The 24,818-nt window shown below is 39.9% G+C and overlaps 1 protein-coding gene across 1 annotated transcript in view; it reads left to right on the top strand.

Moving 5' to 3' along the window:
- DNAJC12 (DnaJ heat shock protein family (Hsp40) member C12) overlaps positions 1-24,818 on the top strand; it is a 46,797-nt gene that overhangs the window by 15,037 nt on the left and 6,942 nt on the right. Inside the window, exons 3-5 of the mRNA XM_055425628.2 lie at positions 3,447-3,525; positions 15,376-15,515; positions 24,396-24,600. Of these exons, the coding sequence (XP_055281603.2) occupies positions 3,447-3,525; positions 15,376-15,515; positions 24,396-24,600 (424 nt within the window). The remainder of the gene's footprint in view (positions 1-3,446; positions 3,526-15,375; positions 15,516-24,395; positions 24,601-24,818) is intronic.

Below are 24,818 nucleotides of genomic sequence, written 5' to 3'. Positions count from 1 at the left end.
TTGATATATAGGAATAGTTTTTATCCATTTGTGCTATTAGTTTCCCCAAGATATATACATAAATATGTAATGTGTATAAAAATGTGTCTTGAAGGATTCTGTCATCTGAGGGGAAGAGGAGTAAAAGTGTTTTTAAAAAATTTATTATGTTATGTTTGGCTGCACTGGATCTTCGTTGCTTTTTGGGGTCTTTCTCCAGTTGCGGTGAGCGGGGTCTACTCTTTGCTGTGGTTCAAGGACTTCTCATTACTGTGGCTGCTCTTGTTGAGAAGTGCAGGCTCTAGGCATGTGGGCTTCAGCATTTGTGGCACACAGGCTCAGTCGTTGTGGTTCGCAGGCCCAAGCAAGTGTGTGGGCTCAGAAGCTGTGGTACACCGGCTTAGTTGGTCTGAGGCATGTGGAATTGTCTCCAGATATTGAATTGGCAGGCAGATTCTTATCCATTGCACCACCAGGAAAGTCCAGGAATAAAAGTTTTTAAAAAAATATTCTGTATTGATGGAAATCTTTTCAAAGAGAGTTTGTCAGTACTTATAAATTACTTGTTAATTAAAAAATGCTATTAGATTCTTTGTAATATTTCAGTTCAGTTCAGTCGCTCAGTCATGTCCGACTCTCCGCGACCCCATGAATCACAGCACGCCAGGCCTCCCTGTCCATCACCAACTCATGGAGTACACTCAAACTCATGTCCACAGAGTCGGTGATGCCATCCAGCCATCTCATTCTCCGTCGTCCCCTTCTCCTCCCGCCCCCAACCTTTCCCAGCATCAGAGTCTTTTCCAGTAAGTCAACTCGTCGCATGAGGTGGCCAGAGTATTGCAGTTTCAGCTTTAGCATCAGTCCCTCCAATGAACATCCAGGATTGATCTCCTTTAGAATGGACTGGTTGGATCTCCTTGCAGTATAAGGGACTCTCAAGAGTCTTCTCCAACACCACAGTTCAAAAGCATCGATTCTTTGGCGCTCAGCTTTCTTCACAGTCCAACTCTCACATCCATACATGACCACGGGAAATACCATAGCCTTGACTAGATGGACCTTGGTTGGCAAAGTAATGTCTCTGCTTTTTAATATACTATCAAGGTTGGTCATAACTTTCCTTCCAAGGAGCAAGCGTCTTTTAATTTCATGGCTGCAATCAGCATCTGCAGTGATTTTGGAGCCCCAAAAAATAAAGTCTGACACTGTTTCCACTGTTTTTCCATCTATTTCCCATGAAGTGATGGGACCAGATGCCATGATCTTTGTTTTCTGACTGTTGAGCTTCAAGCCAACCTTTTAATATTTAGTATTAAAAAATTTTAAAACAAGTCCCAATCTCAATTTTCTTTGTTCTATTAGCAGGTTATGGTGACAGGTAAAGGGAGCACCCAGGAAGAGGAAACATAACTATAGTTCTTACTAGGAAATCTATCTCTTCCTGTTATTCCAAGGGTCTCCCAAGACCCTTAACAAGGAAGAGAACAGAGATATCAATCCGGGCTTTAAACATACTCATGTCTAATACTGTCTTTGATTGTAAAAGTGAAGATTTTTTTTATGAGAGTTGATTAAGGATGACATGGAGCTGATAAAAATATTTCTCCCATGATTCTTATGACAGTATTGAACTGAACTGCTTGAGAATTTAATTCTCAAACGAGGTAATTTGCTTTCATGAATTCATGCATAGTAAATGTGGAACTTGCTTATAGGTCTTAAGCCTGAAGAACTGGCCCATGTTAAACAGTGGTTAAGATGATGGGATTTGGGGATTTCCTTGGCAGTTCAGTGGTTAGGACTCCTCACTTGCATTGCTGAGGGCCATGTCTTGATCCTTGGTTGAGGAACTAAGATCCCACAAGCTGTGCAGCCAGCCAAAAAACAAAAAGAATTATTCGATTTGAATTCCAACCGCTTAGTTAACAAAACGGAGAAGGCAATGGCAAGCCACTCCAGTACTCTTGCCTAGAAAATCCCATGGATGGAGTAGCCTGGTGGTCTGCAGTCCATGGGGTCGCTAAGGGTCGGATACGACTGAGCGACTTCACTTTCACTTTTCACTTTCACACATTGGAGAAGGAGGTGGCAACCCACTCCGGTGTTCTTGCCTGGAGAATCCCAGGGACGGGGGAACCTGCTGGGCTTCCGTCTATAGGGTCACACAGAGTCGGACACGACTGAAGTGACTTAGCAGTAGCAGCAGCAGTTAACAAAAAACTCAGCTTTTTTTTACAGTAACAAGTTAAATGAGTTCAAGGAACTTAACCACTGATGTTTAATTAATAGCTATTAAGTTCTTACTGTGATCAGGCTTTGTGATAAGTGCTGGAGTTACATTATTCATGAAATGTAAAAATGAAGAAATCAGGCACATGGGAATTATATAACTTGCCTACACTGACAGGGCAGAACTGGGATTTAAAACAAAGCAATCAGATAGTCGGACATGACTTAGCGACTAAACGACAACAAAAAGTCATATACTAAGAGGCACATAATCACTCTTGTATTCTGCTGTTGACATTACAATAATGAGATTAGATGGGTGAGTGAAACCCAATAAAATCATAGATGGCCCTCAAACCTCATTTTAGTTTGGGCGGAAATCTCTGTTTTTTCAATCAAAATCTCTAACTAAACTGTTTATTGGTAACAAAATGATCAAGTTTATCCTTTTCTTTTTTTACTAAATTGTGAAAAAATTTTTTCTTTCCAACTTTATGGAGATATAATTGACATATAGTACTGTAAGTTTGAAGTGCAGATTACCACAAGTTTACTGAACATCCATCATCTATATAAATACCAAATTAAGAAATAGAAATTTTTTCCTTATGATGAGAACTCTTAGGATTTACTCTTTTAACACCCTTCATATACTACATATAGTAGTGTTAATTATATGTATCATTTTTTACATTTCATCACTAATAGTTATTTAACTGGAAATTTGTATATCTTTTGACTACCTTTATTTAACCCCTCCATCCCCAATTGTGAAATTCTTTTTGTGTGTATGTGTGAAATTCTTAATAAAAAGGAAAAGGACAAAAAAAGAAGAAAGAACTTTATAGTGCGTAATATATAAACTGGACAATCATCTTGAATAACATAGGTGGCTAAACAGCCTTTGAAGAACTCACATGTGTAAACACACCTTTTATATATTGTTAGGATAAACCTATATGAGCACTTTTAATGTTTAAATATACTGAACTCATAGGTGTCTTGGGCCATCATCTAAATACAGTAGCAAGTTCAATAGGAATGTTTATTGGATACTTTCTGAATTTTGTTATTGAGAAAGTAATTTCTTAGAGTAAAAAGTCAAAATACAAATAGGAATAAAAATAAAAAGGTGGGTGTTCATGGTGGCTTTTTTGGGAAGGACTGACACCCTACTTTTCCCTTTATGCCATTCAAGTTGGATTCCTCATTTTAAACATTAATTTCTGTTTTAGGTTGAACAAATCCTCGCAGAATTTAAGGTCAGGGCCCTGGAATGTCACCCTGACAAGCATCCTGAAAATTCCAAAGCTGGTAAGTATTTAATAATGGTTGCTTTTCATGAACATGTATAGCACATAGATCTAAAAAGCCAGTGAATAGTAGCTTCATTTTCTTTTATCTATTTACACTCAAAATTATTCTTTCATTTAATGCCAAAGCGTGTTTTTGCACTATTGGATGGAGGCTGAAGAGGAAACTGGGTAGAGTCTTTTTTCTAATAGCAGTCATTTAACATTCATTTATCTTTCTGCTATAATGTGCTGCTTCATGGTTTACAATTTGTCCAGTTGGGACTTCCCTAGTGGTCCAGTGGTTAAGACTCCATGCTTCCAATGCAGAGGGTGTGGGTTTGATTCCTAGTTGGGGAACTAAGATCCCACATGCCAAAATAATAAATAAATAAAATAACAATAAGAATTTTAAAAATGTGTCCAGTTTTATGCTTAATTTCACCAGTTTTTGTATGTTAACAATGACTTCCATTTGTAACTAGGTGGTTTTCTTAATGAGAACCTTGCCTGTGTTTTCTTCTGTATATATTATATAATAATATATTCATGCATTTGTTTTTTCTTTATCGTATTTAAAATTTCATGATCATAAATTTATACATAAATGCTTTTGTGTATCTCAGCTTGAAAAAATACAGACAAAACAATAGTCCTTTCTTAACCTGTTTCCCTCCTGCTTCTTCTCTGTCTCTGTACTTCCCTTTAGAGCCAATTTTCCTGAAAAAGAAGTTCACAGTTGGTATCGCTACTTCCCTTTCAGCCAGTTTTCAAGTTATCCCAGTTTGACTTCCTCCTCACCTTTCTAGGAAATGGCTCTTGAAATAGTCACCAAGAACTTCTTGGCTGCCAACTCCTTTTAGTCCTTATCTTCCCTGAGCTTGCATCAGAATTTGGAACTGTTGATCATGCTCATCTTCTTGACACTCCTTTTTCTTAGCTACCAGGATATGCCCTTATGCTTTTCCTCCTACTTCTTGGGCTGCTCTTTCTGTCTCCTTTGTGACTTCTTCCCTTCTGTCCTAAGGTTCCTTCCTAAAATCTCTTCTGAGGACTTCCCTGGTGGTCCTATGGTTAAGAATCTGACTTCCAGTGCAGGGGACATGGGCTCAATCCCTGGTTGGGGAACTAAGATCCCACATGCCACAGAACGACTAAGCCCGAGTGCCTCAACTAGAGAGTCTGTGTGCTGCAAACCAAAGAGCCCACACGCTCTGGAGCCTGTGTACTACAGCTAAAGGGAAGCCCGTGTACCACAGCTAAAGGGAAGCCCGTGTGTCACAGTGAAGAGCTTGGGTACTGTAACTAAGACTCAACTCAGCCAAAAATAAATATTTAAAAAATCCAAGCATTTAAGGAATTATTTAAAAGAAAAAAAAAAAGAACTACCTTGGCTCTTTAATGTATCCTGCTGTCTACTCTCTAGACCTTTATACTTATTGCTTTTTCTGCCTGGAACATTCCTGAGGCCAGCCTACCTCCCTGCCCTGCTTTTGATTGGCTGGGTCGTGCTCCTGAGTCAGTCTCAGCTTGGCCATCACTTCCTCTGGGATTCATGTGTGCCCCAGCTACCCAGAACCCCCATACATATGTCAGGTGGCCAACTGTATATTATATTGTTAGCTTGTTAACTGTTTGCTTATTAGTTATACTGGAGGCTCTGTGAAGCTGGTCTTGCTTGTCTCATTCAAAATGGTATGCCTTGCACCCAAAATAGTATGCACAGCACCTGCCATGGAGGACAGCTAGTTTGTGCACAGACTTTCTTGAATGAGTGAAAGAATGAATTCATGAACATTTCTGTAGGAGACATATATTAGTTACCCTTCTAGAATTAAGATAGATATCCTAGCATAAAACTGTAAAAATTTGATAAACACTTAAAAAATCACCACCACAGATTATTCTTTAATTGCATTCTCTTCCAGCGAAGCATGGCATTGAGTTGTTTTTCTGTCATGGCAAAAGATTTCCATTAAGGATACATGATGAATCATTGTGTAGTCATTGCCATTCTAGTTGCCGTAGTGATGGGAGTTTCATGTACGGGTACCTGAGGTTTCTTGTTCAGAGAAACACTGGACTGTGTAAATATTATTTAAAATGAAAAAATACACAGACATTAATTTCTTCCTTTGTCAGGCTTGCAATAGATGGATGATTCAACCTTTGGATAGAAATTGTTTTCAAACATGTTCAAGCATCTATTTACCTTAATTTGGATGAACATGACTTCCTGAAAATTTAAGTGGTTCTTTACATACTGGCAGAAGGGTTAAGGTTACTGATAAACATACTTTAAAATGTGAAACAAAAATTCACCCTGATGCTGGTTTTAGTTTGACTGAAACCCAGAATATATTGGACAGATTTTGAAACACATTTCATTAAGGTAAAAAGCTAAGCCTGTAGAGCAACTGCAGGTAGAAGAAATTAAACTTGTGTAATATGCCTTTTTGGCTTAGTAAATGATGCTGCGAGGGATTGGGGGCAGGAGGAGAAGGGGACGACAGAGGATGAGATGGCTGGATGGCATCACCGACTCGATGGACATGAGGTTGAGTAAACTCCGGGAGTTGGTGATGGACAGGGAGGCCTGGCGTGCTGCGATTCATGGGGTCGCAAAGAATCAGACACGACTGAGCGACTGAACTGAACTGAACTGAACTGAACTGAAATGCAGTCGTAACCATTGCCATTGAAATGACTGATTTGGTAGTATGATGGAGTAATAGATAAGAACACAGGACTGTCTGTCTGCATTGCTCCTAGCTCCTACTTATGAGCTAGTTGATTTTGGGCAACCTCTTTGAGCCTCAGCATTCTCCTAGGCAGAGTGGGAGACTAATAGCATATTATCACCTCTTCTGTCTTTGTGTGTGCTCAGTTGCTCAGTCGTGTCCAACTCTTTGTGACCCCATTGCGTGTAGCCCACCAGGCTCCTCTGTCCATGTGATTCTTCAGGCAAGAGTACTGGAGTGGGTTGCCATGCCCTCCTCCAAGGGATCTTCCTGACCCAGGGATGAAACCTGAGTCTCCTGCATCTCCTGCCTTGACAGGCAGATTTTTTACCATTGCACCACCTGGGAAGCCCATGTATCTGCTGTGAGGATTAAATGAGGTATTTTGTATGTGGGAAGGACTCAATGGATGTTGGCAATTATGATTCAGTGAACTTTTCTTGTTCTATGAAGCACTGCGAGATAAAAATTTTAACAAAATGGGACAGTTTTTTTGGTAAGTAAACATTAGCTATTTCTCTCATTAAAAAAAATCTAAATCTAAGGCTTTTTGAGATCCTTGTTTTGCAGTGGGTGATGCAGGCAGGACTGGTTGTGCTATAGAAATTGAGTCATTGAGATCAAAAGCCGCTGGTTGGTGCTCATGCCAGTCCTGTGTGTGTGTGTGTGTGTGTATGTGTGACAGTAATGGTTTCAAGTCAACCCTTTATTAACTTCCCTTTGACCCTAAGAGATTTCAGACTAACTTAAGGACCTGTGAAATGGTATTTTTGTTATTGATTTACAGACTTCAGAGACATCTGAATATTTGAAGAAGGGGACCTCTGTCTTTTATTAACTGAAATCTTTCAATGTCTCAATGTTTTCCTACTTTAAAAACTCTTTATTGCTTTTTTTCCCCTTAGAATAAAAATAACATACAACATTAAATAATATTGAAACTGAAATTCTGCTCTTATCTCTCTTTGCCAGAGAACCACTGTTAACAGTGGATATATTTTCTTCCAGATTGTATTCAAAGCATGTCCTGACTTCTTCTCATTATTATTTCTCAAGTAATTTTAAGTGGCCTACATTTAAAATGTGGCTATTATAATAATATAATTTTTATTGTGAAATATGAATTAAGAGGACCTCTGTATTTTCAAAGCAGACCTGGAGTTAAATTGGAATGTTTCTTAAGTATTCCATCATCATTTGCTCGTATAAGCTTATAAAATGAAATCTCTCTTCCCAGAACTGGTACATGTTTATCTTGCATGATTCATTTGATTAGCTGGTATATTAAAGGACAAATATAAATCCAAGCTCATTTTTATTAAATGTGGTGAAGGTGTGGAACAAAGAAAAGGCCACTTAACAGGAAAGGTAAGGTCTCTTTTGCTTTCTGCTTATCATCTGCTGTTGAGGGATTGACATAAGAATAATTTCTTTCATTCCGGAAACTCTGAAAAATGAGGTCAAAAATAATGTGCAAAGAGAAGGTGAATCATAGATAAAAATGTAAATTTTTACAACCTCTGCTCTAGTAGTCACTGGTGTGTGCATCCATGGCAATAATTTAATGAGCTTTTTATTTCTGTTGGAAAAAGTGACATCTCATTTATACACTGGTACATTTACATTGTCGTCAGCAACAGGAAGGATTACTCACTCAAGCTGGCAGGTATTGCAAGATGTTTTTTATGTATTTGTTTTCCTTCACTTTCAATAGCCCCACCTTTAGAATCTTCCTTTTAATCCATCAATTGCTACTACCTCCAGCAGTGATATTAAATATTTAATGATATATTAAGCACCTGTGCTGCCCAGCTTTGGACAGGGTCCAGGAGGAACCCTGCCATGTTGGGCAGTATCTCTGGTTGCTGAAGGAATAGTTGAAGTAGTGGTTTTGGGGGATGAGAGCTCAGGAACAGTATCCCTTTACCAACTGGGATACAAAAGTATTTCAGTAGTTTCACAATTGGTATGATGGTACCATCAGTACTGACTGTACATTTGTCCTAACATCTTGTGTTTCAGAGGATATTGACTACTTCCCCTGAGGTATTTTTAAGCACTGTCAGGATAATTTTAATTATTTTTCCCACTAACACTATTAAAAGGTGCCTAATTCACAAAATGTTTTAAGGGTATGTCACTTTTTTGGTGCTTGGAGCTTAGGTAATAGCATTGTATGAACATCTTTATATTCACATTCAGATTGGAAGCATTTGCTCATTCATTCATTGAACAAATACTTTTTGAGCACCTGCTACACTGCTTTAGTACAAGGGATGCAGCAGAAAACAAAACAAAGTCTCTGCCCTCATGGAGTTTGTATTCTCATGGAGGATTATAAACAAATAACTATACATAATGTCAGGGGGTAGGTACCATGGGGGCTTCCCAAGTGGCACTAGAGGTAAAGGGCCTCCCTGCCATTGCAGGTTAGACTTAAAGGATGCCGGTTCGATCCCTGGATTGGGAAGATCCCTTGGAGGAGGAAATGGCAACCCACTCCAGTATTCCTGCCTGGAGAATCCCACGGACAAAGGAGCCTGGCAGGCTATAGTCCATAACGTCGCACAAAGTCAGACATGAGTGAAGTGACTTAGCACACACTCAGGTACCATGAAGAAAAGAAGAGCAGAGTGAGGGAGATAAAGGAATGGGGCTGATGGGGTGGGCAGCTATTTTATGTAGAAGGTTGGAGAAAACTCCATCAACCAGACAATACCCAAGCTGTCATCTGGAAGAAGAAAGCTGTGTGAGTGCTTAGGGTAAAGTGTTCTTGGCAGAAAGGACAGCAAGTTCCAAGTCCTGGGGGTGCAGTGTGCTTGGTGTACTCAAGGAACATCTGGGCAGCTACTGTGGCTGTAGTGAAGGGGATGGGAAAAGTAGGAGGAAATGAAGTCGCAGAAGGAAGAGAAGGGTAGAGAGCAGGCAGAGTATGTCAGACCTAATAGCCATGGTGAGAATTTTCAGTTTAATTCCAACAAAAATGGAAAATGGAAGTGATTTTGAGCAGAGGAGTGGTATTATGTGACTTCTTTTACTTACTTCATTTTTTCTTTAAGATCATTTAAAAAATATTTAGTTTTATTTATTTATTTGGCTGTGATGGCTCTTAGATGCGGCACACAGGATCTTTAGTTGCAGCATGTGAACTCATAGTTACGGCGTGTGGGATCTAGTTCCCTGGTCAGGGAATGATCCCAGCCTTCTCCATTGGGAGTGTGGAGTCTTAGCCACAGACCACCAGTGAAGTCCCTCTTTCATTATTTTTCTCCCTGTTTTGGCCATGCTGTTTGGCTTGCAGAGTCTTAGTTGAATCCAGGCCTTCAGCTATGGAAGCATGGAGTCCCAATCACCAGACTACCAGGGAATCCCCTATGTAACTTATTTTTGAAAAGACCACTCTGACTGCTGTGTAGAAGATAGAGCAAGGCAAAGGCAGGGAGATGAGTTGAGCAGCTAATATAATCATCCAGGTGAGAGAGGATGGTGGCCTGGACTAGAGGGATGGCAGTGGAGGTAGGGGCAAGAGGTCAAAGCTTGGGTGTAGACTCTACAGATAGAGTCAACAGGGCTTGTTGATGAATTAGAAATGAGATGTGAAAGAAAGAGAAGAGTCAAGGATGACCCCAAGTGTAGAGGAAACTAATGAAGTATTTCCTGACTCCTCAAGCAGAATCAATCTACTTATGTATTTCTCTTTAACACACTGTATTGAAATGATTTGTTTATGTGTCTGCTTCCTTACTAGACTCTAAGTTTCTGAGAGGGCACAACCTGGATCTTAGTGATGAATGATGACATTTTCATTATCCTCAGAGATGAAGGAGAAAGTGGGGATTAGAGAGTATCATGTCAGTTCAGTTTAGTCACTCAGTCGTGTCTGACTCTTTGTGACACCATGAACCGCAGCACACCAGGCCTCTCTGTCCATCACCAACTCCTGGAGTCCACCCAAACCCAAGTCCATTGAGTCGGTGATGCCATCCAACCATCTCATCCTCTGTCGTCCCCTTCTCCTCCTGCCCTCAATCTTTCCCAGCATCAGGGTCTTTTCAGATGAGTCAGCTCTTCACATTAGGTGGCTAGAGTATTGGAGTTTCAGCTTCAACATCAGTCCTACCAATGAACACCCAGTACTGATCTCCTTTAGGATGGACTGGTTGGATCTCCTTGCCATCCAAGGGACTCTCAAGTGTCTTCTCCAATACCACAGTTCAAAAGCATCAGTTCTTCAGTGCTCAGCTTTCTTTATAGTCCAACTCTCACAACCATACATGACCACTGGAAAAACCATAGCCTTGACTAGATGGACCTTTGTTGACAAAGTAATGTTTCTGTTTTTTAATATGCTGTCTAGGTTGGTCATAACTTTCCTTCCAAGGAATAAGCGTCTTTTAATTTCATGGCTGCAATCACCATCTGAAGTGATTTTGGAGCCCAGAAAAATAAAGTCAGCCACTGTTTCCCCTGTTTCCCCATCTATTTCCCATGAAGTGATGGGACTGGATCCATGATCTTAGTTTTCTGAATGTTGAGCTTTAAGCCAACTTTTTCACTCTCCTCTTTCACTTTCATCAAGAGGCTCTTTAGTTCCTCTTCACTTTCTGCCATAAGGGTGGTGTCATCTGCATATCTGAAGTTATTGATATTTCTCCCGGCAATCTTGATTCCAGCTTGTGCTTCCTCCAGCCCAGCGTTTCTCATGATGTACTCTGCATATAAGTTAAAAAAGCAGGGTGACAATATACAGCCTTGAAGTACTGCTTTTCCTATTTGGAACCAGTCTGTTGCTCCATGTCCAGTTCTAACTGTTGCTTCCTGACCTGCATACAGGTTTCTCAAGAGGCAGGTCAGGTGGTCTGGTATTCCCATCTCTTTCAGAATTTTCCACAGTTTATTGTGATCCACACAGTCAAAGGCTTTGGCATAGTCAATGAAGCAGAAATAGATGTTTTTCTGGAACTCTCTTGCTCTTTTGAAGATCCAGCGGATGTTGGCAATTTGATCTCTGGTGACTCTACCTTTTCTAAAACCAGCTTGAACATCTGGAAGTTCACAGTTCACGTATTGCTGAAGCCTGGCTTGGAGAATGTTGAGCATGACTTTACTAGCGTGTGAGATGAGTGCAGTCGTGTGGTAGTTTGAGAATTCTTTGGCATTGCTTTTCTTAGGGATTGGAATGAAAACTGACCTTTTCCAGTCCTGTGGCCACTGCTGAGTTTTCCAAATTTGCTGGCATATTGAGTGCAGCACTTTCACAGCATTATCTTTCAGGAGTTGAAATAGCTCAACTGGAATTCCATCACCTCCACTAGCTTTGTTCGTAGTGATGCTTCCTAAGGCCCACTTGACTTCACATTCCAGGATGTCTGGCTCTAGGGAAGTGATCACACCATCGTGATTATCTTGGTCGTGAAGATCTTTTTTTGTACAGCTCTTCTGTGTATTCTTGCCACCTCTTCTTAATATCTTCTGCTTCTGTTAGGTCCATACCATTTCTGTCCTTTATTGAGCCCATCTTTGCATGAAATGTTCCCTTGGTATCTCTAATTTTCTTGAAGAGCTCTCTAGTCTTTCCCATTCTATTTTTTAACTCTATTTCTTTGCACTGATTGCTGAGGAAGGCTTTCTTATCTCTCCTTGCTGTTCTTTGGAACTCTGCATTCAAATGCGTATATCTTTCCTTTTCTCCTTTGCTTTTTGCTTCCTTCTTTTCACAGCTATTTGTAAGGCCTCCTCAGACAGCCATTTTGCTTTTTTGCATTTATTTTTCCTGTGGATGGTCTTGATTCCTGTCTCCTGTACAATGTCATGAACCTCCGTCCATAGTTCATCAGGCACTCTATCAGATCTAGTCCCTTAAATCTATTTCTCACTTCCACTGTATAGTCATAAGTGATTTGATTTAGGTCATACCTGAATGGTCTAGTGGTTTTCTCCACTTTCTTCAATATCAGTCTCAATTTGGCAATAAGGAGTTCATGATCTAAGCCACAGTCAGCTCCCAGTCTTGTTTTTGCTGACTGTATAGAGCTTCTTCATCTTTGGCTATAAAGAATATAATCAATCTGATTTTGATGTCAACCATCTGGTGATGTCCATATGTAGAGTCTTCTCTTATGCTGTTGGAAGAGGGTGTTTGCTATGATTAGTGCATTCTCTTGGCAGAACTCTATTAGCCTTTGCCCTGCTTCATTCCGTGCTCCAAGGCCAAATTTGCCTGTTACTCCAGGTGTTTCTTGACTTCCTACTTTTGCATTCCTGTCCCCTATAATGAAAAGGACATCTTTTTTGGGTGTTAGTTCTAGAAGGTCTTGTAGGTCTTCATAGAACCGTTCAACTTCAGCTTCTTCATCATTACTGGTTGGGGCATAGACTTGGATTACCGTGATGTTGAATGGTTTGCCTTGGAAATGAACAGAGATCATTCTGTCGTTTTTCAAATTGCATCCAAGTACTGCATTTCAGACTCTTTTGTTGACTATGATGGCTACTCCATTTCTTCTAAGGGATTCTTGCTCACAGTAGTAGATATAATGGTCATATGAGTTAAGTTCATCCATTCCAGTCCATCTTAGTTCGCTGATTCCTAGAATGTTGACATTCACTCTTGTCATCTCCTGTTTGATCACTTCCAATTTGCCTTGATTCATGGATCTAACATTCCAGGTTCCTATGCAATATTGCTCTTTACAGCATCGAACCTTTCTTCTATCACCAGTCCCATCCACAACTGGGTGTTGTTTTTGCTTTGGCTCCATCCCTTCATTCTTTCTGGACTTATTTCTCCACTGATCTCCAGTAACATGTACTGCAGGAAAATGGAAGGGGCAGGAGGCAGTCAAGTGTAGCCTGGTGAGCACCAGCTGGGGAGGCTGGCAGGCTTGGGTCTGAATTGTGGCTCCATCACTTGTAGCTTAGGACAAGTTACATTAACCTCCTTTAGCTTTCAGTTCAGTTCAGTCGCTCAGTTGTGTCCGACTCTCTGCGACCCTATGAATCACAGCACGCCAGGCCTCCCTGTCTATCACCAACTCCCGGAGTTCACTCAAACTCATGTCCACAGAGTCGGTGGTGCCATCCAGCCATCTCATTCTCTGTCGTCCCCTTCTCCTCCCTCCCCCAACCTTTCCCAGCATCAGAGTCTTTTCCAGTGAGTCAACTAGTCGCAGGAGGTGGCCAAAGTATTGCAGTTTCAATTTCAGCATCAGTCCTTCCAGTGAACACCCAGGATTGATCTCCTTTAGAATGGACTGGTTGGATCTCCTTGCAGTCCAAGGGACTCTCAAGAGTCTTCTCCAACACCACAGTTCAAAAGCATCAATTCTTCGGCGATCAGTTTTCTTCACAGTCCAACTCTGACATCCATACATGACCACGGGAAAAACCATAGCCTTGACTAGACGGACCTTTGTTGGCAAAGTAATGTCTCTGCTTTTTAATATACTATCAAGGTTGGTCATAACTTTCCTTCCAAGGAGTAAGCGCCTTTTAATTTCATGGCTGCAATCAGCATCTGCAGTGATTTTGGAGCCCCAAAAAATAAAGTCTGACACTGTTTCCACTGTTTTTCCATCTATTTCCCATGAAGTGATGGGGCCAGATGCCCATGATCTTTGTTTTCTGAATGTTGAGCTTCAAGCCAACCTTTTCACTCTCCTCTTTCACTTTCCTCAAGAGGCTTTTGAGTTCCTCTTCACTTTCTGCCATAAGGGTGGTGTCATCTGCATATCTGAGGTTGTTGATATTTCTCCCAGCAATCTTGATTCCAGCTTGTGCTTCTTCCAGCCCAGCGTTTCTCATGATGTACTCTGCATAAAAGTTAAATAAGCAAAGCAAGGTGACAATATACAGCCTTGACGTACTCCTTTTCCCATTTGGAACCAGTCTGTTGTTCCATGTCCAGTTCTGACTGTTGCTTCCTGACCTGCATACAGGTTTCTCAAGAGGCAGGTTAGGTGGTCTGGTATTCCCATCTCTTTCAGAATTTTCCACAGTTTATTGTGATCCACACAGTCAAAGGCTTTGGCATAGTCAATGAAGCAGAAATAGATGTTTTCTGGAACTCTCTTGCTCTCTCCATGATCCAGCGGATGTTGGCAATTTGATCTCTGGTGCCTCTGCCTTTTCTAAAACCTGCCTGAACATCTGGGAGTTCACGGTTCACATATTGCTGAAGCCTGTCATGTAAAATGTGAATAATACTAATATTAATAATATCCACTTGATAAGGTTGTTGTGAACAAGAAACTATACTCATCCCACCCCTCTAGGTAGTCACAGAGTCCTGGTTTGAGTTCCAAATCACACAGCAAATTCACACTGGCTATTTATTTTACATATGGTAGTGTGTATATTTACACGCTGCTCACTCCATTCATCCCACCCTCTCCTTCCCCTGCCCCCTGATGGTGTCCATAAGTCTGTTCTCTATGTCTGCATCCCTATTGCTTCTCTTCAAATAGATTCATCAGTACCATCTTTCTATATTCCATGTTGCTGCTACTCAGTTGTGTCCAACTCTGTGAGACCCTGTGGACTGCAGCCTGCCAGGTTCCTCTGTCCACGGGATTCTCCAGGCAAGAGTACTGGAATGGGTTGCCATGCCCTCCTCCAGGGAATTGTTCCCGACCCAGGGATTGAACCTGGGTCTCCTGCATTGGAGGCAGATTCTTTACTGCTTTCCAGTTTTCTTGTCTGAAAAACTCCATGGACAGAGGAGTCTGGCAGGCTACAGTCTAGGGGGTTGCAAAGAGTCAGAGACGACTGAGTGACTGAACACACACACACAGAAAAGATTCTAACTTATCCAATGTTTGTAAATGTCTACCCCATGAGATAAATTATGTCTGTTGCTCACATCCGCATCATCAGCACCTGGGATAGCACTTGTCACATCACTGGAGCTCAGTAAAGGGAGTGGATAAACTGTGAGCCAGGTACTTTGCATACATTATCTCACTTGTCCTTACGATGCACTTTATAAATGAAGAAAAGAAAGCTTGATGAAGTGAATTGGCCCAAGGTTACATAGCTGGTAAATAACAGACGCATATTTCAGTGAGATCAGTTTGACTGGGCATTTAAAATAACTCCTCCGGGGCGTGCTCATTTTTTGATTTGTTTTTCAGTGGAGACTTTTCAGAAACTGCAGAAGGCAAAGGACGTTTTGACTAATGAAGCAAGTCGAGCCCGCTATGACCACTGGCGAAGGAGCCAGATGTCAATGTCATTCCAACAGTGGGAAGCTTTGAGTGACTCGATGAAAATGGTAGGTTTCTGTCTGGGTTGAAGGGAATTTATGAAGCTCAGATTGCCCTGGACTAGACTCACATAGTAGCTTAAAGGGGCTTCCCTTGTGGCTCAGATGGTAAAGAATCTGCCTGCAATGCGGGACACCTGTTTTTGATCCCTGGGTTGGGAAGATCTCCTGGAATAGGGCATGGCAACCCACTCCAGTATTCTTGCCTGGAGAATTCCCATAGACAAAGAAGCCTGGCAGGCTACAGTCCATGGGGTTGCAAAGAGTTGGACATGAGCAACTAAACACAGCACACAGCACAGTAGCTTAAAGTGTCAATGGACAAGAGGAGAGAGAAAACCAAGAAGCTGGTAGAATCTGGATATGAAGCAGTATCCACAAAATCTTGTGAAAGGAAATTGATTTCATCAGGGTTGGAAGAATCTCTGACCCTGCTTTTCAGTCTCTTTGGCTGTTTGTATATGTATATGTAGACATGCAGACATGTATATGTATACACATACGCTTCCTGTTATCATCTACTATTTGATACATTCTGATAACTGTGCTTCTCAAGTTGCTCATATAACACTGCTGAATTTTGAACCAATGCAAATTCATATGCTCCATCTTTTTAGTTCATATGAGTGTGTTCTCTTCTCAAAGCTTAATAAAGTCAATAAAAACAGGACCTGATTAATCAAAGAAATCTGTAAATTATTCCTGCTATTAATTTTGGTAAAAGAATTATTAGATGCAGAGAGACTCTTCAAACCATTCAATTATTTTCTTCCATGCCATTAAAAAAACCAAATACAAAATAATCTCTATAATTTTTATGTTATATATTTATTTTTTACTTCCATGGGCCATTGTAGATTGCAGAGAAAATGTAATTTTAAAGGTTTCTACATTCTTAGGCATGATTTGCATGATTTTTTTAATCTGCTTTTTTTTTCCCTACAGGGATACTTTTCTATAACATGAGACTTAAAAATGGAGACGTTACCTTATAAGGAAGTGTTCAGGGATGTGTTAGAATAAGTGTATAAAGTGATTCACATCTCTTAAATTCCAGTTCTTCAGGGTTATGTTCAGATTCCTTTTTAATACTTTTTATTTAAACAAGACTTGATCAAATTGTTTTTTCACTGATAAATGACCTGTACCAGTGAGGGAAGGTCTTTGAAGTAATGGGGAAGATCAATGCAAAACTCTCAAAGTATATAGTTAAAGCCACTCTACATAACATGTAAATGGTTTTCTTCATTTCATTTTAGAATGCAGTGTATATTCATATGATTTGTTTACGGTTGGTTAATTATTTATGAAGGACTAACCATAAGACTGTTGAATATACATACAAAATAACTAGAGAGAATCTTTAAAAAAATAGTGACTTAGCTTCACATACTCAAAAATAAGATTTTTCTTCTACATTGTGTATATCCAAAATTCCTTGTTAACTGTGATTAAACATTGTTCTGCCACCTACATATAACCATATTTCTATTCTCTTGAGTATTACACACTATAACTGCTAGTGAATTAGTGACCCTTGCTATTTTAATGCCTTTTGATTTATAGTTCATTTTTCTTGATGATCCACTGAACTGTTATTACTTAATTTTAACTGCTAATATCAAGTTAGCTGTAGATTTTTCAAAAACTCTTCTCCAAGTCCCTGTTCTAATTTATATTGCAGATGTCTTTCCATTAAATACTAATGTCCTATCTCCAAACACATCATTTCTGCTTAGAATTTAGTTTAATTATGAACTGTTTGAGGGCTTACAATAATTACATTTCAGATCTTACTGGCTGCATTATTGGTCTTGTCAGCAATGTTGAAATACTATGCTGGGCTAGCGTTTGGCTCGGGATTTACTTTTATTAGTGGTACAAAAATGATGAAATGCAGATCTTTCCACTTTAAATCAGCAGTGATATTTTTCCTTGCACAGTCTTCTTTGTTTGGGCTCAACCATACTGTTTCTGTATTTCTTCCTCAGTGAACTTTGAAACCCCTGTACCAAGTTTCATGTGTTTTGTACCTCATTGGGTAGACTTTCTTTTTGAGAAATATTTTATTTATTTATTTATTTTTGGCTGCGCTGGGTCTTTGTTGCTGTGTGTGGGCTTTCTCTAGGTGTGGAGCACGGGCTTTGGGGCACACGGGCTTCAGTAGTTGAAACACATGGGTTCAGTAACTGTGGCACACAGGGTTAGTTACCATGTGGCTCCTGGGATATTTCTGGACCAGAAATTGAACTCGTGTCCTCTGCTTTGGCAGGCGGATTCTTGACCACTGTGCCACTAGGGAAGTCCCAGATAGACTTTCTGTAACTTCCTTTCATCCCTTTCTGTTCTAATTCTCATAGTTACTTCTGCATGTGAAAACATCTCATGCAGAGGTAAGGTTCTCTGTAACATTTTAGTTGTCGTTTTTTGTGTGTGTGCACATTTTTTTGTCCATCCTTTCACACTCACTGCTCTAGAGAAATTAATAACAATTGTCATACCTAGTATTCTTCATCACCTATTAGATCACTACCATTGTGTAGATAAATATCATCATTATGGTATTTGGACTAGATATGCTACATATGCCATTCTGACAATAAAATGGTTATAATTCAGGACTTGAAATTTTAGGTGACATTTATCTAAAACACATCTGCATGTTTGCTTGCCCTGAGGACAAATCACAATGCCCTTTTACAGCATCACACAGGTTCCTATCATGAGAATCTCCTAGAGGGAATTCCTCACACAGCTTCAGGGATGATACATTTCTATCATTCAACGGTGATGAAACTCTAATTTGTATTTTTTTCCCCCACAGCAAGTCCTTGTCACTTAACCAGCTATTGATTTTACTTTTTCCTTTTTAGAAGCTCCTCCTGATAGTTTAATTTGTAAAACTTTTGATAAATCAATCACCAAAAGGAAGGGGATATATATGTATGAATAGCTTTTTCATTTCTCTGTACAGTAGAAACTAACACAACATTGTAAAGCAACTATACTCCAATAAAAATTAACTAAAAAAGAATTCAATCAGGTCAATGAGTATGTTGGAAATTTAAGTCTAGATATGTAATGTTGGTTTGAAAAAGGGAATATGAAGTGGGGACTTCAGTAACTGTGGCCTTCAGATCTTGGAATAACTTGAAAACAGACACCTTTCCAGCTTAAAGAATCTTAGGGAAATCATTACTGAGTTGTTAAATGGCTTTACCCCAAGGGATCCACGGTGTGAATGGTTCTTCCTCCAAAATGGCTTGAGGATGGTTCTGGGGAAACGGTTACAGGAAAGCCACAGTCAAAATGAAATTCTGAGAAAAACATTCTCATAAGCTGTTAAAAATGTTGCATGCTGTATCAGTTACTGCAAACGCTTTCAGAGTATTTTCTATAGGTCAGTCATTAATCCTCACCCCCTCATCTAAGGCAGACTGTAGGTGCTTTTATTCTGAGAGAGACGTACTGAGCCAGAGTCAAGATACTGTATACAGGCCGCCTAGCTGACCCGTGACATATACAGCTCGCGTTTTCAGTTCTCTGGGCCCTGAAAGCTTGCATTTCTTACTCTCAGTTTTGCACTAAGTTTCTCAATATCCTTTGCCTTCCACAGACAAAGCCACTGGCCAGCCTCTTCTATTCCTTGCACATGCAAAAACCCCAAGAACCTAAGCAAACAAAACAGTAACAACAGACCCAAGCCAACCAGACTAAAACTAGATTATATTTTACACCAGCGGAAGCCACTGCCTCTTTTTAAAATTAACACTTTTATTTTGAAATAAAACCTATAGAAAAATGCTCAACACCTGCATTTATAATTTAGCAAATAGTTGTGAAGTGTATACTCGTAAACACTCCTCTCCCCAACACACATATTACTGGTACCCAGAAGCTCCCTCCTTAATATATTTTGGCAATCATAACTCCATCTAATTTTTATTTTGTTAATTTTTTATTTTTGGCCACACCCTTTGGCATGCCATATCTTAATTCCCCGACCTGGGATCAAATTTGTGTCTCCTGCAATGGAAGTGCGAAGTCTTAACCACTGCACCACTGGGGAAGTCCTTCATTAAATTTTTAAAACCTAGTTGTACATATATATAGACTTGTCAGAGAAAATTTAGAAGACACGAAAATATAAAATGAAAAAAAAAAAAAGACTTTATAATGCTGCCATGCAAAGATAACCCCATTAGTATTTTGATGCATTTCCTTCCAGTGCTTTCTGCCCATCATTTGTTAGTGTGAGAGCTGGTTACACTGAATGATGACATTGCTTTATGGGGTCTTTCTTTGCGTAAGAGGAATTAGGATGATGCTCCTTTGCAGTTGAGGAGAGACAGGTTGAATGTGGGAGGAAGTGAGTTCTCTGGTTGGATCAAGGCAGAAGGCTTGAATATTCTTATGGTTTTAGGGTGTACACAAGGCTATATTGCCCTCTAGTATGTATATTTTATGTATGTGTATCTACATATATGTTTATTTATCTATATTTGAATGTATCTTTGTACCTTTTAATTTAATTGGGGTCATCTATTTGTCATCATGTGTGTGCTCCGTCACTTCAGTCATGTCTGACTCTTTGTGTTCCCATGGATTGTAACCCGCCAGGCTGCTCTGTCCATGAGATTCCCCAGCAAGAATACTGGAGTGTGGTGCCATGCCCTCCTCCCAGGATCTTCCTGACCCAAGGATTGAACCTGCACCTCCTAAGTCTCCTGCATTGGCAGGCAGGTTCTTTACCACTAGCGTCACCTGGGAAGACCATTTGTGATCATGTTGGCTGCTATTCATAAACACCATATTATTAACATTTCTAAATTCTCTTAAAAAATGACGATGAACAGATTTATTTAAGATTCCAAGGCAGCATTTTACCACTTTGTACTTCCCCTTTCTTCTGATGAGGTGCTTCTCCTGGTTCCTGTCTATGTGGTCAGTGTTAGTGCTCCTGAGACAAGTGGTGAGAAATTATGGTATCACTGTAAGCTCTGTAAGATGCTGATGATCCCTGCTCCTTCCCTGCCCCATCCCCCTCACATTGCTTGGGTGAGCAAACATGGCCAAGTCCACATGTAATGGGCCACTGCCTCCCTATGTTGCTTTGTTCAAACTGGGAAATAAAGTGGTGCTCTGGGAAGGAGTTGGCAGCTGCAGTGTTTTGAGAGAGTTCAGACTTCAGTGCACTGCAGATGAAAAGCCTGATGTCCCTTGCATCATGGGATGTGTGTGTAGCAGAGGCAGTGGCCCCTTCTGTGATTTTTGGCCCAGTTTTTAAATGTCACAACTTCTGAGTTTATTCACTAAGCCTTGGACTTCAGAAAATCAATGTTTTTGTTTTTGCTTTGTGCTCTTGCTTTGCTTTTATTTTTATTTTTTAGCACAGGAAAACAATATCCTCATTATTAGGAAAACAATTTATTCTGTAGTTTTAATTTGCCCCAATGCATGGCTTATGGGTTTTTCTTGGGTTTCTGAGTAACAGAGGTTAGTGTTCAGTAGTGCTTTAGAAATAGTATCCCACAGTATCAGATGAGATTTCAGGAAACAGTTATGTTTATTATCTTGGCTTATGCCACAGCTAATTATTCTACTTGAATATTCTTGATACAGCAAACTCTCTCTTTCTTACTCTGTATTCATCTATTCTCCCTTTAATTTATCTACTGATCCATCCAGTTTTAAACATCTTAATAGGAAATACAGAGAGTTCCCTGGAAGTCCCAAGGTTAGGACTGGGCACTTTCACTGCCATGGTCCAGGTTCAATCCCTGGCCAAGGAAATAAGATCTCGAAAGCCATGCAGCTCGGCCAAAAAAAAAAAAAAAAAAAAGGAAATACGTATATAGGCTATATGTGAAAAGGGTCCAAAAGAATGCATGGGTAAAAGTAAATGTTTCTTACCTTTGCTCCATTTTGAAGATCCATTTTTCATTTTTTCCTCACTCCTGACATCACCATCAGTAGCCAGAACTAACTTGGAAAAATGACACAGTTAAATCATTTGGCAAAGGACCACTACCAAGTGTATTGGACACCGTTCTAGGATATCGGGTTTCTGGGGAGCGTTTTCAAGTGTTTTGAATCTTGTGTTTGTCTAAAAATATAAAAGTTTAACCAGAAGTCAATGGGGGAATGCCCAGCACTTGATTTATGGTCCCTGATTTTTTAAAACTGTAACTTAAAAAATAATGAAACACTTTTGTTTTTTAAAAAACAAACTAGTACAACAGGATATGTACTAAAAAGTGAGTCCATCTTTGTTTCATACCTCAGTTCTACTTCCCTCTCCCAGAAAGCCAGCATTGTAGTCTCTTGTGTTTTCTTTCAGAAACCTTCCATAATGTATACAGGCATATTCATAAAAAGTCTCCAGAATAATTCTGTCAATGAATGGGAGTAAAGTGAAGTCACTCAGTTCTTCTCCAGGAGATCTTCCCAACCCAGGGATTGAACCTGGGTCTCCTGCATTATAGGGAGATGCTTTACCATCTGAGCCACCAGGGAAGTCTATGCTGCTGCTCCTGCTGCTAAGTCACTTTAGTCGTGTCCGACTCTTTGCGACCCCATAGACGGCACCCCACCAGGCTCCCCCATCCCTGGGATTCTCCAGGCAAGAACACTGGAGTGGGTTGCCATTTCCTTCTCCAATGCATGAAAGTGAAAAGTGAAAGTGGAGTCGCTCAGTCGTGTCCGACCCTTAGCGACCCCAGGGACTGCAGCCCACCAGGCTCCTCTGTCCATGGGATTTTCCAGGCAAGAGTACTGGAGTGGGGTGCCATTGCCTTCTCTGAGGGAAGTCCATAGTATTATTAAAAAAAACCAAATGGAAAGATATTTTAAAAGGTCTCGTTATTTGATGGTAACTGGACTTGAAGTGAATTCACTTAAAATTAGGACAGATATTTCACAATAAATGTTGACTAACTTCCTGCTTTGTGCCACGAGTTTTCTTAAAGAAAACTCCTGCAAAACGTGTATGCAGGTCAAGAAGCAACAGTTAGAACCGGACCTGGAACAACAGAATGGTTCAAAATTGGGAAGTACGTCAAAGCTGTATTTGTCACTCAGCTTCTTTAAATTATATGCAGAGTACATATTGTGAAATGCCTGGCTGGATGAAGCACAAGCTGGAATCAAGATTGCAGGGAGAAATATCAATAACCTCAGATATGCAGATGATACCACTCTTAATGGCAGAAAGTGAAGAGGAACTCAAGAGCCTCTTTATGAAGGTGAAAGAGGAGAGTCAAAAAGCTGACTTAAAAGTCAACATTCAAAAAACTAAGATTGTGGCATCCAGTCCCATCACCTTATGGCAAACAGATGGTGAAACAATGGAAACAGTGACAGACTTAATTTTCTTGGCTCCAAAATCACTGCAGATGGTAACTACAGCCATGAAATGAAAAGATGCTTGCTTCTTGGAAGAAAAGCTATGACAAACCTAGACAGCATATTAAAAAGCAGAGACATTACTTTGCCAACAAAGGTCTGTAGGGTCACACGAATGGTTTTTTCCAGTAGTCATGTATGGATGTAAGAATTGGATTATAAAGAAAGCTGAGCACTGAAGAATTGATGCTTTTGAACTGGTATTGCAGAAGACTCTTGAGAGTCCCTTGGACTGCAAGGAGATCAAACCAGTCAATCCTAAAGGAAATCAACCCTGAATATTCATTGGAAGGGCTGATACTGTAGATCCAATACTTTGGTCACTGATGCAAAGAACTGACTCATTAGAAAAGACCCTGATGCTGAGAAAGATTGAAGGCAGGAGGAGGAGGGGACAACAGAGGACGAGGTGGTTGGATGGCATCATTGACTTGATGGACCTGAGTTCGAGCAAGCTCCAGGAGATGAAGAAGGACAGAGAAACCTGGTGTGCTGCAGTCCGTGGGGTCGCAAAAAGTTGGACACGACTGAGTGACTGAACAACAACTGCTTGTGCTATGACTTTTCTTAAAGAGAAGATGTATAATCCAGAATTCTAATATTTGCCGGCTCTGCATTGATCATGGCTGGAGGAAGGTCACAATAGTAGTAGGTTTAATCTCTGGCATGGCTCAAGGTACACAGTCCAGTTGTTTGTTTTTTGATAGTAAAATACACATAAAACCTACCATTTAACCATTTTAAAGTGTATGTTTCAGTGGCACTAAGTACATTTCCAATGTTGTTCACCCATCATCATTATCTAGTTTGAGATCTTTTTCATCACCCCCAAAAGAAACCCCTGTCCTGTTAGCAATCATTTCCTATTCCCCTCTCACCCAGCCTCTGGTAACCACTAATCTACTTTCTATCTGTATGAATTTGTCTATTCTGGAATTATACAAAATGTGGCTTTTTATGTTTGACTTCTTTTACTAAGCATAATATTTATAAGGTTTATCCACACTGTAGTACTTTCTTCCTTATGGTCAAATAGTATTTCATTGCATGGATGTGCCACATTTTTGTTTATCCAATGAATTGATGGACATTTGGATTATTTCCATGACTGATATGAATATTTGTGTGTAAGTTTTTCTTTGAACACCTGTTTTCAATTCTTTGTATCTAGGAACTGAATTGCTTGGACATATGGTAATTTTATGGCTAATTTTCTGGGAAAACATCATTCTTTTAATTTCTCTAATGCTGGTCCCTTTCCTTTATACCAGGATATGAATTTCTCCTCATATTCTTAGTTTTCCAAATCAGTGAGGATTAATTGATTAATATCTGAATTAGTTGATTAATATCTGGCTAATAGTCAAGTCTAATATTTTGTTAATCAGCACTATAATAGGTTAATTGTTACCACATATTTAACTTTAAATATAGAAACTATATAATATGGATTTTATATTATACATCTGCTTTCAATTAATGTAGTCAATGCACTGGGCTGTCAGAGGAAAAAAGGATCTGATGTTGGAAGAATCTGACCAGACTCATACTGACAAAATTGAAAATGAGGAACAGGATGAGCAAAAAGAGATAAAGAAAGAGGAGTTTGGTTCAACCACAGAGAAAATGGAGAAGAAAGAATCCAGATCTGTGGAGAAGTCATTCTCCCCACAGAATCCAGATTCTCAAGGTAAGTCATGTCGTGTAGTTTGTAGAACAGAGAAGGTCTGAAGTTAAAAGACCCATTTTATATCGTATGTATTCTCAACCTTTCCAATTACATAGTGGTACCAACTATAAGACTCTTGAGAGTCCCTTGGACTGCAAGGAGATCCAAGCAGTCCATTCTAAAGGAGATCAGTCCTGGGTGTTCATTGAAAGGACTGATGCTAAAGCGGAAACTCCAAT

Source organism: Moschus berezovskii, chromosome 12 (genome assembly GCF_049115385.1).
Source record: "Moschus berezovskii isolate FMDL1 chromosome 12, NW_MosBer_1.0, whole genome shotgun sequence".
Classification (NCBI taxonomy): Eukaryota; Metazoa; Chordata; class Mammalia; order Artiodactyla; family Moschidae; genus Moschus; species Moschus berezovskii.
The sequence above is the reverse complement of the archived record's forward strand: the minus strand, read 5'-3'. Positions and strand labels throughout refer to the sequence as shown.